Consider the following 15,791-nt stretch of genomic DNA (forward strand, 5'->3'; position numbering starts at 1 on the left):
GGGGGGAATCACCTAATAATATTAACTTTATATTAACCAGTATTAGTGGTTTATTGGTTTTGAAGTATACTTTTCTTGAATTCATCTATTGTTGACAATTTCTTAGACCTTTTAGCCTTTTGCTTCCTCTCAATCTCTGTGCTTTTGCCTTCCTTATACACAGATGTTTAAAGATTTTAAGATGATTGTCTCTGGCAAAGCTGTCCAGACAATTTTACTGTTACTCCCAGGTTTGATGAAGTCTTAGTACTGGTTAACCTAATCAGAACATGAATATATTTACACAACACAAATCAAGACATAGGATAAATTTTTATTGAGCCTTTTAGTTTACAACATGAGGTAAAAGGCAAGTCAGTTCTTTTTAAGTGATATTCTACACAGCTGTAGTAAAATATTTTAAACTTCAAGGATTTATAATGGATTACATTTCTTAGAAGTTGGGGTCAAGTAAACAAGTTCTAACTTAACTTCTTGAATTTTCCAGTTGACTCTTCCCTTAAAGTAGTAACCAGTTCTAATTAGACACCTAAGTTTCTTCAAGGCCGTGTTTTATTGTTGCTGATGTCTTTACTATTTCAGTCAATATCCACTAATTCCACTTCAAAAATAAGTTTTGCATTTGGTGGAATTCTGTTGAAAAAGTCAAGGTAAATTTGATAAAACTTGCCTCTCCCCTCATTCCCCTTAGTGTAGGACTTCTCTGGTGGCGCAGTGCTTAAGAATCCGCCTGCCAATGCAGGGGACACGGGTTGGAGCCCTGGTCTGGGAAGATCCCACATGCTGTGGAGCAGCTACGCCTGTGCACCACAACTACTGAGCCTGTGCTCTAGAGCCAGCGAGCCACAAATGCTGAGCCCATGCCCTAGAGCCCACCACAACGAACAGTAGCCCCTGCTTGCCGCAACTTGAGAAAGCCCACGCACAGCAACAAAGACCCAACGCGGCCAAAAATAAATTGATAAAAATAAATAGAATTATGTATATTGGATACTAGTAATTAACTCCAAAGGGAGGGCTTTATAGTTGACTCAGGGGCTAGTACATAGGAACCTAGAGGTTCCTAAAAGTATTTTTGTGAATGGAGGTCATAACCTGTCAGTAAAGGCTGACTAGATAAATTCAGCTTGAACTAGGATCTTCCTTACCTGGATGCCTCTCTAGTACTGCCAAGTTGGCCACTACTTGATGAAGACTGCTACTCAGTACGCCCCACCCCTGCCCCAAGTGATTTCAATCTAGCTGATTGTATAAGCTACATTAAATCAAAGTTCGAGGTAGTACCTGGTATTTGCTGTGAATTTTCAGATGTTGAATTCAGAGAACAGTGATTTTTATCTGACTGGTCTTGAGGTACTTCACGAGAGGGAGCTGCAGTTGGCCACAGGATTTTGATAGGCTGTGAAGAAGGCTATTATATTCCCAAGTAACTGTAATTGATAAGACTACAAAGGACTTCCAATTTTTTTATCCCCAAACTTACTCTAACTGGTCCAACTAGTCCACTGGGAATGGAACCAACAACTAAACTACCTTCCTACTTAGCTATTGGACTGTTCTGGTTGTAACAGACTGGAGTCATGGCTCTTTTTTTTTTAACGTTCACAAATTGGGCCTATCAGAAAAGTACTGTCACTAGTTGTAATCACAAATGCATACACTATGATGTTGGACCTGTGGTCTCCTTCATTTCACAACTTGTGATCCCCAACGTGTTCCATTTCTAAGCTTTGAGTACCCAATTAATTGCCTGATATCATATGGAAGCATAAAATTACCATGAGCCATATCTGAATCCTACAATTTGCTACAGTTGTTCGTATTGAGCATATTAACTCCTTTAAATAAACCCTTCAAACATTAATAGTAGCTTTTCAAAGATGGAAACTTAAACCTCAGTTTAGGTCTTGAAAATTAAGAGATTAAATAGGAAGAAGAAAAGACTCCAGCTCAAGTTAGAATACTCTGTAACAGTAGAAAATATTGTGTATATTGGAGGTGTTGACACAAAAGCATCTATATATCAGGAAGACTGGTCTGGACAGGATCTCTGATCTACAGGTTAACCTAGACAGCATTTACGTACCTTCAAGTGATCTTTCTTAGTGATTTTCTTTTAATTACAAAGGAAAAAAGGATACTTGGCATCAGGCTGTCCTTTCTTTCCGTAAGCCCATTCTGGTTCAATCTCCAGTCGAGCCTTTTCTCCTTTACTCATAGTCAAGAGTGCTTCATCCCACTAAAGGCAAAAACATAAAATCAAAACTAATGATACTTTACAAAAGCATGCAAAGCCAGAAGAAAGGCAAGATTACATACAAAGCATTCTGCTACAGGATTTCATGTCCTAAGGTAATATCCTTGGGTGAGAGTCTCTAAATCTGTCCTTTATTTCCTCAATGAAAAAAGTTAAGGACACATTAAACAATTTTCTAGTGTAAGTACTTGAACTTTTCAAAATGATATAATGTCATTTTGTACAAATTTGGATCTTAAAGCCAAATTACCAAAAACAATATGATGCAAGGATACAGAATATATTACTAGTATCATATACTCTGTTGAAATGTAACAATTACATAAAGGTCAAATGATAGAGATAGATCTGTCACATACTGGAAATTAAGAGTATGGTTGACTAGAACAAATTTACCAGTAAACATTTTAGTTACAGAAACAAAAACAGCTCAACCTGATAAATCAACTTGGTATAATCAGTAGTTAAAAGTGATTTTCAACTAAACCTTTAGTTTCAAGATGTTTTATATTCTACTTTGGGCTCTGGATATGATTGAACAATATTTTAGGTCTTACCACAGTACAAAGAATAACACATTTAGGGTTCTCATAACTGCATTTAAATAGGCATTTTGGTTATTAATATTTGACGTCCTCTTTCATCTCCTTTTGTACTGTACACTGCAATGGTCAGTGCAGCTCAAGCCTAACTTCCCCTTTTTTCAGAGTTTCCTTCTGTTATCTCTCACATGTAAGGGTGGGTAAAGGCATACTTACATTTGAAAGATATTTTTGGTGTTTGAGCCAAATTGTGAGGTGAGAGGGCCACAGGAAAGACTCCTAGAAGTTTCTATCAGTACTTCAGTGGAACAGATATTTTACCTTTCTGAATCATGTATAAGCGGTACAACAGCTATCTAACATAAGAATCAAATTTAGAAAGCCAAACATTCTGGCAATTACAAAGAAAAAATAATAAAAGGGGCAGGCATGGAAGGAAATAATATTTGAGTCTCTATTATGTGCTTTAAGTTATACCTATTTAATTTTTTTTTAATTTATTTTTGGTTGCATTGGGTCTTTGTTGCTGTGCGCGGGCATTCTCTCTAGTTGCGGCGAGCAGGGGCTACTCTTTGTTGCGGTGTGGGGGCTTTTCATTGCGGACATGGGCTCTAGGCACGCGGCCTTCAGTAGTTGTGGCACACGGGCTCAGTAGTTGTGGCGCATGGGCTTAGTTGCTCCACGGCACGTGGGATCTTCCCGGACCAGGGCTCAAACCCTTGTCCCCTGCATTGGCAGGCGGGTTCTTAACCATTGTGCCACCAGGGAAGCCCCCCACTTAATCTTTTAGCAACCCTGAGATAGGCTGTACTGTCTGAGACCCAGAGAATGTAATTTGTGCCAGATCAGTTAGCAATGACAGCACTTGATTTGTGAGACTTGAAAGAATGTTTTCATCTTATTCTCAAACCTAATTCTTTATGTTACCATACCACAAGTAGCATGTGCCAGAATATCTACTGGTTCTTGGCCAGTTTTTACTTACTCCTCTGATAACTTTGCCTATCCCAACCTTAAAACTTAAAGGCTTGGCATTTTTCTTCTTCTTCGAACCTGTAAAACAGATTTTCTTTATAATTAATAATGAAGTTAAGTTCCAATTGAAAAACACAGTGATTTAAGTCTTTAAATTGATTTCAGAACTTACCATGCTATGCATCTGAAAAGAAATAAAAATTCAGAAAGCCAAGTAATTCATCAAGAAAATTTTGGATGTAAAAATAATTATGGTCTAAAGGAGGGAGACGGAAAGGACCTATATTTACACCATTAAAGTAACACTATTCTGCCTTTTATATTAAAATACAAAAGCCTGAATTTGGGGCATTAACAAAGTTTAGACTAAGCTGCTTTATTTTTTGCTTTTCAGTGACCAGAAGGTCTTCATTTACACCCAGCCAAGTAGTGAACTGAAAACCTTTTACAAGTAAATCACAGGTGTAAAAGACTTCTGGAAAAAAAATGACAGCCAAGAAAAAGGTACTGCCAACACAAATATTTGGCATGCCCTAAAGCCAAAGAGATAAGATTACATTTAGACTTACTCGTTTGAATATTAGTATCAAAAACAGTCCCATCCTGTAGTGTTCCTGTATACCAGCAGTGAACAATATCTCCCTTTTTGGGAAAGTTGGTTTTATCTCCTTTTTTAAGAACAGATTTTGTATATTTTGGTGGACCCTAGAAACAAAAACAACACACACATAGAGTTGTTAATTCATGTCCTTTTTTTAGAAGGATGACAAAGAGAATACTTAATACAGCCAACTGTGACCTAAGTTCAGTCACAAGAATTTCACAGATTTGGTAACAAACTATTTTGCCTCTGGTTCACCACTGAGTTAAAAAACTCACTATCTCATTTCAAGTCTGTGATGAGAATATTAGTAACTAGCACACCTATAATTTCAAATAACTTCCAGCTTCTTTGGAAACCAATGTTCTTTTGACAAGATTAATTATTCATCAAACCATAAAATGAATCCAGTTATTTTCCAAGGTTAGAAATATCATTACATTTTAATTCCTATAAAATTATAAGGCACTAAATCATTGTGACATCTTTTCAAAGATCTGAGTTGTGTCAGCACCAATAATTGGTATTACTAAATATTTGAATTATATCCAATTAGAATAAATACAAGTAATATTGCATCTGTTCCTGGACTTGAATTGAAAATAAGTTCACACAGTGAATGGAATTATCTATAGAATAAGTGGCATATTTCCTAGAACAAAGGATTATCAGGGTCTTTTTTTTATTTAAAGCTAAGGGTTAATCTAATCATTAGTGAGGAATCTATGAGAGGAAAGCAATTTCTTAGGCAAGCTTAAGAATATATAGAATTTTATACTACAGAATATTCCAAATGTTTTACAGAAACTAACTCTCCCTTATGAGGTAGGTACTATTATTATCCCTGTTTTACAGATAAGGAAACAAAAGGATAGGGTGGATAAGTAACTTGCTTAAGGTCCTAGAGCTCCAAAGTGGCTGTGTAGGATTGGAAACCAGGCAGCCTGGTTATAAAGCGCAAGCTCTTAACCACTTTACTACCTCTCAAGCACATATGGAATGTCAGGTATTAATACTAGTCATTTTGTTATGTCCATTCATTTAACCATACAGCAACCTGGCAGTTCCTTCCCCATCTTTTATAGAGAAAGTAGTGAGGCCTGGATAGTGTATGAAGCCCTATCCAATTCAGAGTCTTAAGGATTAGAACTTTCAGCTAAAGCTAGGCTGCCTCCCTAAGTCAAAAGAAAGCCACATCTATAGTTTGAATACAAAGTGTATTACAAAAGTAAGCATTAACTTTCTTCCTGACCCATTCTAAGCTTGTTTTAGTGAGCCGTTACTTTAGGAGTCTACTGCTAGCAGTGTAAACTGGTGCCATCTCTTTGGAATGCGATTTTAAAATGTTAAAAGTATGATAATTCTCTTTATACAAATATATACTCAAGAAGTAATTTGAAACTTTGGAAAAAATCTTTATGCAGTTATTCCATATACTATTATACATAATGGCAAAATAAAACCACACACTTATGATAATATAATAGTTTTGAGTAATGTGGAAAAATTCTTATAAGATTACAAGAAAAATCAGTAGAAAGTTCTACAGTAAAATCTCAACTATTTCAATAAATATACACAGAAAATATTCAAAAATATTCTGAAATGTTAAACATTCATTTCTAGGTGTTGGAATTATGTTTTCTCTATCCTTTTCTGTGATATCAGAAAAACAAATGATTTTTAAGGAATATAGTTGACTTGACAAAAACTGTTAACATATATCCCAAATTTGAAAATAATTTTAAAACATTTAAAAGCCACAAAATGAGGATGACAATATACATATATTATGTGAGAATATCAGAATATCAAGACTTTATTAAAGAAATTACAGGTAACTATTGAGTGGATAAGGTACGATTAGCAAATAATAGCCACATTTTAAAACTTAATGTCAGGCTTCCCTGGTGGCGCAGTGGTTGAGAATCTTCCTGCCAATGCAGGGGACACGGGTTCGAGCCCTGGTCTGTGAAGATCCCACATGCCGCGGAGCAACTAAGCCCGTGCACCACAGCTACTGAGCCTGCGCGTCTGGAGCCTGTGCTCCGCAACGAGAAGGCCGCAACAGTGAGAGGCCCGCGCACCGCGATGAAGAGTGGCCCCTGCTCGCTGCAACTAGAGAAAGCCCTTGCACAGAAACGAAGACCCAACACAGCCAAAAATAAATAATTAAAAAACAAAAACAATGTCATTCCATTATTTTCCCATTTGTTGTACCACGTTGCTTGGGCATGTTGTGTTACCTACATTAGAGGTCCTAGTATAATGCAAACAATAAATTGGTGGCTAATCTCATCAGTCTTAACAGTGAAGGCGCAATCTGCCTACTTGGGGCCTCAATTTCAGTGTTTCACAAAGTGTCTTTTATGGATCACCCATTCCTTGGCATTGTTAGAAGAAAAGGGCCTAATATTAAGTTTGGGAAATACTGCATTCAAGTTAAATACGCCTCCTTTGCATAACTTCTCAAAGCTAATTATGCATTAGCTAATATACACTGTGAATCTTCAAGTAGGAGACACAAGGTACAGCTTTTGATGACACATGAAAACAACCTGGAACTTCTGGGACCTATAAAACACACTTTGTAAAATGGTGGATCTCATTTTGGGTTTCATTTCAAGAACCTGATTGCTTCATGGTGGGAGGTCAGATCAGTCCCAAGCTATCCTGGAATTAATGTGCTTGAATGGACCTGGCTTTTAGGTAATTTCCTGGCTTTGCAGCAATTTCTTAGTCCAGAGTGAGGAAAATAACTACATTCTTGAGACTGAGTCTGAGCTAGAAACTTCTAGACACAGAGATAAAGGAACTTTTGAGAGTAATCATCATAGCTGCAATTAACTAGATCACGGCATTGCCTCTAAAAATGAGAGTACAGCTGACCCTTGTACACTTTGGGTGTTAGGGGTGCCAACCCTTCCTGCAGTCCAAAATCCATGTATAACTTATAGTTGGCCCTCCCTTTACATGATTCCTCTGTATCCGTGGTTCTGCGCCCGCTGATGCAACCAACTAAGGATTGAGGGTCATGGAGTACTGCAGTATTTACTACTGGAAAAAATCTGCATATTATAAAGGACCCATGCAGTTCAAACCCATGTTTTTCAACGGTCAACTGTATATTACATAATTATTCTTAATTCAAGAAATATTTGAGCATGTTCTATATGTCAGGAACTAGAGATACACAGCTGAGCTGGCAGACATGGTTCTGGCCCTCCCTCTAACAGAGAATATAGGTGTGTGTTAGGAGACCTAAAGAGGAAGCACAGGGTGCCAACATGAGAAGGACACAGTGACGTACTCCAGTATAGGCTATAGGCTGGGAGAGGGTTCTCTGAAGTAATGTTTACACTGTATCTTGAAGGACAAAAGAAGGTCACTCAGGTGGTAGGGGAAGGTTTACAACAGAGAATAGCATTTTCATAGCAGGGAAGAGCATGAAAATAGTACAGTCTGCAAGGTAAGAAAGAGAATGGTATGAGACGAGGCTGGAAAGACATATAACACATGTTAAGAGTCTGGGTTTTTATCTTTAGGTCACTGAGCAGCCAATTACCAGTTTTAAACGAAGAAGTTACAAAATCAGATTTGTGTTCTAAACAGATCAGTTTGACCTAGTTGAGGAATGGATAGGGAATCAAAAGTAGAAGTGGGGAGACTTGATAGGAAGAGGTTAGTATAGTAGTCCAGGTCTATGCTGGGGTGCCAACATTGAGGATGACAAAAGATGAGCAGTTTTGTGATATATTTATGCAGAATCAACAGACTTTGGTGATGATTATATGTAAAGAAGTTATGAGGATGAATCTCAAGTTTTTGGCTTGAGTACTTTTACAGTCATTTCTGACGTCTGAGTGTGAGTTCCTGACTTAACTTATACTTTCTCTCCTGTCCAATATTCATTCATACTTGAAAACTTTCCTCAACACTATTTAATACATAATAGGTAATAAATATATTGACTATGACTGATTTATTTAAAGTCCAGTAAGAGCTATTAGACAAGGTTCTCTGCATTAAGATGACTAAGGTAGAGGTAAATAATATAGATAACCATGTGCTACAGAAATTTTTGGCAGTTATGTAAAGTCTGGGATGGTAAAAATTTCAGAGGAAGCAATGAGCCCATGACCTGGGTCTTGAAGGGCACACAGAACTGACAAATAGGGAAGTTGAGAGCAGAGACACACTAAGCAAGAAATAAAAGTATGGACAGTTTAGTAGACAATGGGCAGACATTTGTGACCGAAGAAGACTATTTCTATAGAAGTAGTAAATATGGAGCTGGGCAGGGGCCAGATATTGGAAAGGTTTTGAATGCCAAAAATGCAATCCAATAGAAAAACAATGAGTCACAAATGTAATTTTAAGTTGTCTAATTGCTGCATTGATATCATTTCAACATGTAATCAATATAAAAATGTTGAGATATTTTACATTTTAAAAAATCATATTAAAACTTTGAAACTGCTTATTTTATACTTAAGGCACATTTTAATTCGGAGTGGCCACAAAGTGCTCAGCAGCCACGTACGGCTAGTGACTACTGTATTGGACAGTGCAGCTCTAGACAGTATAGAGTTACTGAAGATTTTTCAGTAGGGTGTGGTTTGCAAAATATTTTAGAAAACTTACTAGAACAGCCATTTTGGGGCTGAATGATGATGAAAGAGAATGAAGGCAGATTAGTGACTTTTCCCACACTCCAGGTCTGAAGCCTTGGAATGCTTGAGAATCAAAAAGGAATGGATGAAGATGTGAAAAAGAAGATGTTTGAGAGCCTTAGATCTGAGGGAGACATGAAAAGGAAAACCAAAGATCAGAGAACTTATAAACTGGGAAGAAGAGAATGGTTACAACTATGTATGTTAATATTTTGGTAAAATAGAACACAAGAGTATATAATGAGAAAGGAATAAGAGAAGGTTGAGAACTTCTGGAAGAATGTCAAGTAGTTTATGTGGATGGGGAATTGAGTGAGGGATAGTATGAAAGCTGCTGAGTAGCAGTGAAACTAGAAACCATGCTTGTCTGATATTAAGCATTAATTTATACAAAGCCCAGTAAAAAGTTTGATGATTATTTTTCTTCACAATACTTGCTCTGCAGTCCTGAAGCATGAACAGAGAAAGCAGACAGCAAAGTACGGGTCAAGAAGTTACGGAATCTAGGCAGGAAGACAATGAGTACATAAAAAAGAGGGCTCACACTGACCAGTTAAGTGAAATGAAAAGAGGTCTTACAGAAAAGGATATAGTTTAGGACTCTCACGAAATCTCTCTAAACTGTCTCCAGCCCTTACAGCTTTTACTTTTATTTGTAATGCTCTTTTTCTCAATCTCTTGATATATTATCTGCTCCTCATACGTCCCTTACTCTAATTTTCTGGAATACTCTTTCTGGAAGATAAACTATGATGCCAACTGCTTTTGTAACCCTTCTAATAATTATTATACCTCTATTTACCTTAGTAGCTGCTCAATATTTGCCCAGTATATAAAACATTTATCAAATTATTATTATTATTGTCACTGATACTAACACTGCTAGGAATGAGTAAGCTTAGTTGTTAGCAAGATATTATCAAAAGTGGCAAGATAATAATCAATTTAGCTCTACTGAGGCTTTTCAAAGAGCTGTCTTTAGCTCTACTAGGGCTGTCCATTTACAGAAATAGTTTGTTTTTTTTTTAATGGAGACACTGATGGAAAAATGTTTTATTTTTTGAATTTTATTTCATTTATTTTTTTATACAGCAGGTTCTTATTAGTTACCCATTTTATACATATTAGTGTATGTATGTCAATCCCAATCTCCCAATTTCAGAAATAGTTTTATCTGGCTCTTCAAACCTTGGTACCAAAATATAAAACCTGGGTTGGGAAAGATGAGACAGATGAACCCACACCCTGCAGCCAGGCCCGAATTAACTATTTATATTGCCTAGGATACCATGTACATCAGAAAAAGCTAAAAATAATCAAAAGGAAGTTTCTTTCACTCATTCCAACTTGCTAAAGAAGAGGCCCTTAAAATAGCTTTGAAAGCTCAGAAGTTCTGGCCAGACATAGAGGCAATATAAAATACAAAGCTAGGGCTTCCCTGGTGGCACAGTGGTTAAGAATCCGCCTGCCAAGGCAGGGGACACGGGTTCGAGCCCGGGTCTGGGAAGATCCCGCATCCCGTGGAGCAACTAAGCCCGTACACCACAACTACTGAGCCTGCGCTCCAGAGCCCACAAGCCACAACTACTGAGCCCACGTGCCGAGAGCCCGTGCTCCGTGACAAGAGAAGCCACCGCAATGAGAAGCCCGCGCACCGCAAGGAAGAGTAGCCCCCACTCACCGCAACTAGAGAAAGCCCACGCGCAGCAACGAAGAACCAACGCAGCCAAAAATAAATAAATTGATTAAAACAAACAAACAAACAAACAAACAAATGTACTGATTTGGCCCTATGAGTGAGAACATGTTTAAAAAAAAAATACAAAACTAGAGGTATTTCACAGGAAAGTCTTACCAACTGTAAAGCACTGGTTCTTAGGGTTTTTTTTCCTTATTGAGTACACCCAAGGGAGATAACCCACTCCATATTAGTGTTTGGCTCACTGAAAGTGGCCACCCCTTATTATGAAAAGTCAGTGCTGTAAAGCAAATACTTTTTCTCAAATTCACATGTGAAATCAAGTAAGAATACATTCTATACAAACCTCATCCAGAGTCTCTTCAGACTTGGTTTCTTTGGGTTTATCTTCATTAAGCTTCACATTTTTCACCTGCTCAGACACTTTGCTTATACTTTCAGTACCCTTGAAACGCTGTAAGGAAAATGGTCTAATGTTTATCATATTCATGTCTGGCTAAGAACAAACGAAGAATCTTATATTAAGCATTTTAATCAACAAATTATGAATCTCAAACTATCTCACAAAATAAATTCTGTAATGAGACCCGTAACCTTTAGAAAGATCAATTCAGACTCACAGATATGAAGAGTATTCAATCAATTCCTTAATAAAGATTATCTTTTTTTTTTGTGGAAGGTGGTCATTTCATAGTTAACATATATTGGAGAATTCCTTAAAATTTGCTTTTCTAAAGGCTCAGCCTAGGTCTAACCAAGACTTTAAATTCATTAATGAAATGCAACTTACTTTAGATTTATAACTTTTCAGTGTCCTTAAAAATCTGTTCCCTTTCAAAATATCAAAACATCCTGCCATATTACAGATTAGCCATGCTAAATTTGACAGTCCATTTATGATTACAGTTAAGAAAAAGTACAGGTGGAAAAATGTCAACATATTCTGCAAATAAATGCATTTAAAGCTTCTTTTTGGGAATAAAATATCTAAAATGATATTCTGGTAATAAAATGTAACAATACTCACCTTACTTTCAAAAAGATGGTTATAGGCTGTAACCAAATGGTCCTTGTTAGCTGTCTTGGCCACATTTTTAATGTTTCCTAATAACTTATGTTCTGCAAGAAACTATAAAGAAAAAAGCTTGTTAGTCAAAATAATTTCCCTCATGTAAGAAAGGGTCTAAAATTAGAAAATGAACTTTTGAGTTAGAACTTATGTTTTCAATCATACTATTGATAAAAGAAATGAGACATTACATTTTATACTCTACTTCATAACAAAAATAAGATTTAAGGAATATTAAAAAAAACATATTGGGTAATTATAAGAAATACTCAAAGATTAGAACTGTAATATTGCATAGTGGTTACACTGGTGTGTACTAACCCTTTTCCCATCATGGAACTCACGGAAGAGCACACTTACACAGCAAACACATTTTGGTAACTGGGCAAAGCTGCTCCTGGCAGGATGTTACCTGGCCTGTGCCCTGGGAGCCTCCAGACATGTTGGGTATTTCTATCTTGACATATCTGTAACCCATTCTTGGCACACCCAAAACACTGTTACACAATGCTGGATATATAGTGTTCAAATGTATAGGCTGTGGTGTCAGACCATCTGGGTTAAAATCCTAGCTGTCTGATTTTAGACAAGGGACTAAGCTTTCCTAAAGACTCAGTTTCTGCATCACGGTGAAAGATTAATAACAGCATCTTATGTCAGAGGCTTCTTATAAGGGTAAATGTAATAAACCATTTCCAGTCACACAGTAAGAACTCAATACATATTACCTATTTGATTAATAAAATAATGTATTTAATAACTCTAACAGTAGAATTCCATTTCTCTCAAATATAAGACTAAACTGTCAGATGAATACTGAAATACTACTACTGAAATATCAAATCATCAAAATCATGTACCTTCATCTCAAAATCATGTACATGTTTTCCTTATTCTTCTTCCTTTTCTACCTTGTGGTCCTTGCTTGATTCCTCATTTTGTTACTTTCCCAAAGTTGTCCTCTGGCATCTTTTAACCTTTCTAACCTTCTAACCTTACAATAAAGCAGTTTTTCTGAAACTATCACTATTGCATTTTTCTCTCTCACTCTTAGAGAGAAATGTTCTAAACGATAAAGGCTCATGGGAAAGGCTATTTTGATTAAATAGAAGCAATCAGTTACTTTAGCACTGTTGTGATTTCTTTAGCAAGTTTTCAGAAAGATATCCAAAATATAAACATCTCCACGATATCTTATGATCAATAAAATAGTGATTGTCAAATATAGGTTTACATATGTGAATGAACACTGGAGAATATGCATGTAAAAGATTAGTATATTAGTATTAGTATATTAGTATTTTGACAAGCCAAGTCTCTTGAAATTGTCCAACGTGGGCCAGTTTTACATTAGATTCCACCTTGGGATGATTTGTTTTATAAGAATTTGATGAATATAGTACAGTTTTGAGGCATTACACGTTAATAAATGATATATCTACTCTATTGTTTCAGTGAAATGTGGATTGGCTTAAGAGAAAATAATTCCACTAAAATAGTAAAATGGTATAAAATGGTGTCTCTGAGGCATGGTCTTTCATTTTCACCCTTGTATCCCCAAACACTGAGTACGGTTCTTGCTGTAGATGTTGTATAAGTATTTGCTGATGTCAGAATTATTATTCAGTAGGGAGATTATTGGAAATTAAGTTAAAAATCGTAGATAAACCACATTTAGACCACTGCTATTTCTGATAAGTGGGAGATGCTGCGGGCACACAAACTGTACAGTCGTTCAGCAATTTAAGGAGATATGAATTATATTAATTTCCGAAGGAAAAAAAGCCGTCTAACAAAAATAACTTGTGACTACAGAGAGTGGTTAAGATGGAGACTGTGCTGAAAAATGCAGGGCGTAAAAGTAGGAAGAATGCCAAATAGATTTCTTAGTTTGTTTATAACAATGGGAGACCACTGTACCCGAAATACTCATGTAACTCCCCTAAATATACAGGTGAAAAGGTCATTTAAAGCGTCGATATTTTAAAAGTTAAATAGCGAGACTGTAAAAAAATCACAATTAGTGTTCAGTGTTTGGTAATTGATGAGAAAAGCAAATCGCACCATCGTTCCCACCGAAATCTTCACATCCCTTCTCATTTCCCTAACAGCCCACACTCCCCGCCAGGGATCTATCTCACGCAAGCCTCCAGTCCTCGGGCCCCCGCCTCAACCCCCAAAATCTACTGGGTTCCTTTTTTTCACAGCCTCCACCTCACTCAAGCATCTCAATGAGGTTCTAAATCTGCTACTGCTGCGTGCCCCAAGAGGTAAAGTTGCTCCACCCGCCCAAGTAGGGCCGGCCCGAGGGGCGGGAGCGTGGCTTGGGAGCGCACGCGGGACCTCTCCGGCCCTCCAGGCCACGGGCCGCCGGAGAGCGAGGGCGGGGGCACCGAGGAATACGGAATGTATGGGCATCTACGGGGGGGTGAAGTGTCCCTCAGCCGCACCAGCCCGGCCGCCCCGCCGCCTCCGGTACCGAATCTGAACCGTGATCCTGCAGAAACTTGATAATGTCCTTCTTAGGGAGCTGCTCGCTGCGCAGCTGCTCCACGGTCCAAGCCCGCTGTGGAACGGCCGCCGCCATCTTCCCCCGCTGCCTCCGCTTTACTGAGCCAGCCCGCCTGGGTTCGGCATCGCCCCGCCCCAGAGGCGTGGCGCGGACCCTGCTCCGAGCTCGAGGGGGCGGGGTCACGGCGCTACCCGGCAGGATTGGGGCCAGTGTTTGAGTGACGTCAAGGTTGTGCTCCGCGGGCCTCTTTGTTGAGTCCGGGGTAAAACCGGCCGATGTGGCCCCGGCAGCTGACTACGCAGAAAGCCGCAAGCTGTCAGCTGCTCTTAATTGGAACCCTTGTGAGGCGACGACCTCCGATGGTAGTGATTGTTTACCAGCCATTACCCACACTTGTTTATTACCGACAAGCTGCTATGCATTTAAAGTCTTTAATCTGTTTAAAGGAAACAAAAGCATTCAGACATCTAATCTCATTTTATCTAGTTCTAGCCTAAAGATTCACATGTGACTTGGCTCAGTCCTTGTCCATCAGAACAACCTATATTCCACCACTTTCCTTTTAAAACTCACACAAATTAAACTAAAATACAACCGGTTCCCTTCCCCCTCCCAAATACAAACATATGATAAACAGCATGTCTAAAAGCAAGTCCAGACACTTGACCATATAAAACAATGTAAAGTGGCTACACGCAGGATGGCGCTTGCTGATGGTGGCGATGAGGGGGTGACATTATTAGCGGTCCAAACAACCTCATGATGTGTGTGTATTTTTCCTCAATACACGAAGAAACAAATCTACAGAGGTTACTCGAAGTCGCCACTTTTAGAGGGGAGAAGCCGGGAATTGTATCCAAGTCTGAGGTAGAATGCTATCGCTAGAGTAGAATAATATCACCCCGAAGCTTACTGCTCTATATCATTTAAGAAGATGTAATTGGTGGAGCATCAGGACGCCTTGCTTTTTTTCCTTCGGATTTTCCAACGAATATCAGGACCAAACCATTCACTTCCCTTTTAGCAATACAAAATATTAAGATAATGGGTTGTCACTCCTGAAAAAGAGACCTGGCGTTTTGTTTTCTCAGCCTGGATAGAGAAATAAGACACATTATTTAATTTTATCTAAACATGTTTGTTTTTCACCTCATCTTCCGATTTAAAAACATGGCCAACCACAAGGAATAAGGCAAGTTAGACTCTCAATAACGTTAAGTTAAAAAAAATGGGTATCCATTGTTTCTGGACCTCAAGTTTATTTATTGTATCATTTATAAGAGGCATCAATTTCGCAGTGATGCCCGGACACCTCGTCATTAGAAACGGAACCCAACTTTAGAGTCGAAAAAAAATTGACAAGGGGACCAAATTTAGGGTGGCTCCATAACAACGCGCATGCGTCTCCGAGAGAGCCGCGGCGTTTCCGGGAAGCCCGCCAATCATTTTCCCCACGCAAACTC

At 38.1% G+C, this 15,791-nt stretch overlaps 1 protein-coding gene across 1 annotated transcript; it reads right to left on the bottom strand.

Moving 5' to 3' along the window:
• Positions 1 to 293: 293 nt before the first annotated feature.
• FKBP3 (FKBP prolyl isomerase 3) lies at positions 294 to 14,438 on the bottom strand. The gene is made up of 7 exons (XM_081228087.1): positions 14,296 to 14,438; positions 11,775 to 11,876; positions 11,094 to 11,201; positions 4,344 to 4,479; positions 3,785 to 3,852; positions 2,142 to 2,239; positions 294 to 633 (listed from the first exon to the last, which is right to left on the bottom strand). The coding sequence occupies exons 1-7, from the start codon at positions 14,401 to 14,403 to the stop codon at positions 579 to 581; spliced, it is 675 nt and encodes a 224-aa protein (XP_081084213.1). The 5' UTR covers positions 14,404 to 14,438; the 3' UTR covers positions 294 to 578.
• Positions 14,439 to 15,791: the final 1,353 nt, after the last annotated feature.

Source organism: Mesoplodon bidens (assembly GCF_964165515.1).
Source record: "Mesoplodon bidens genome assembly, chromosome: 3".
Classification (NCBI taxonomy): domain Eukaryota; kingdom Metazoa; phylum Chordata; class Mammalia; order Artiodactyla; family Ziphiidae; genus Mesoplodon; species Mesoplodon bidens.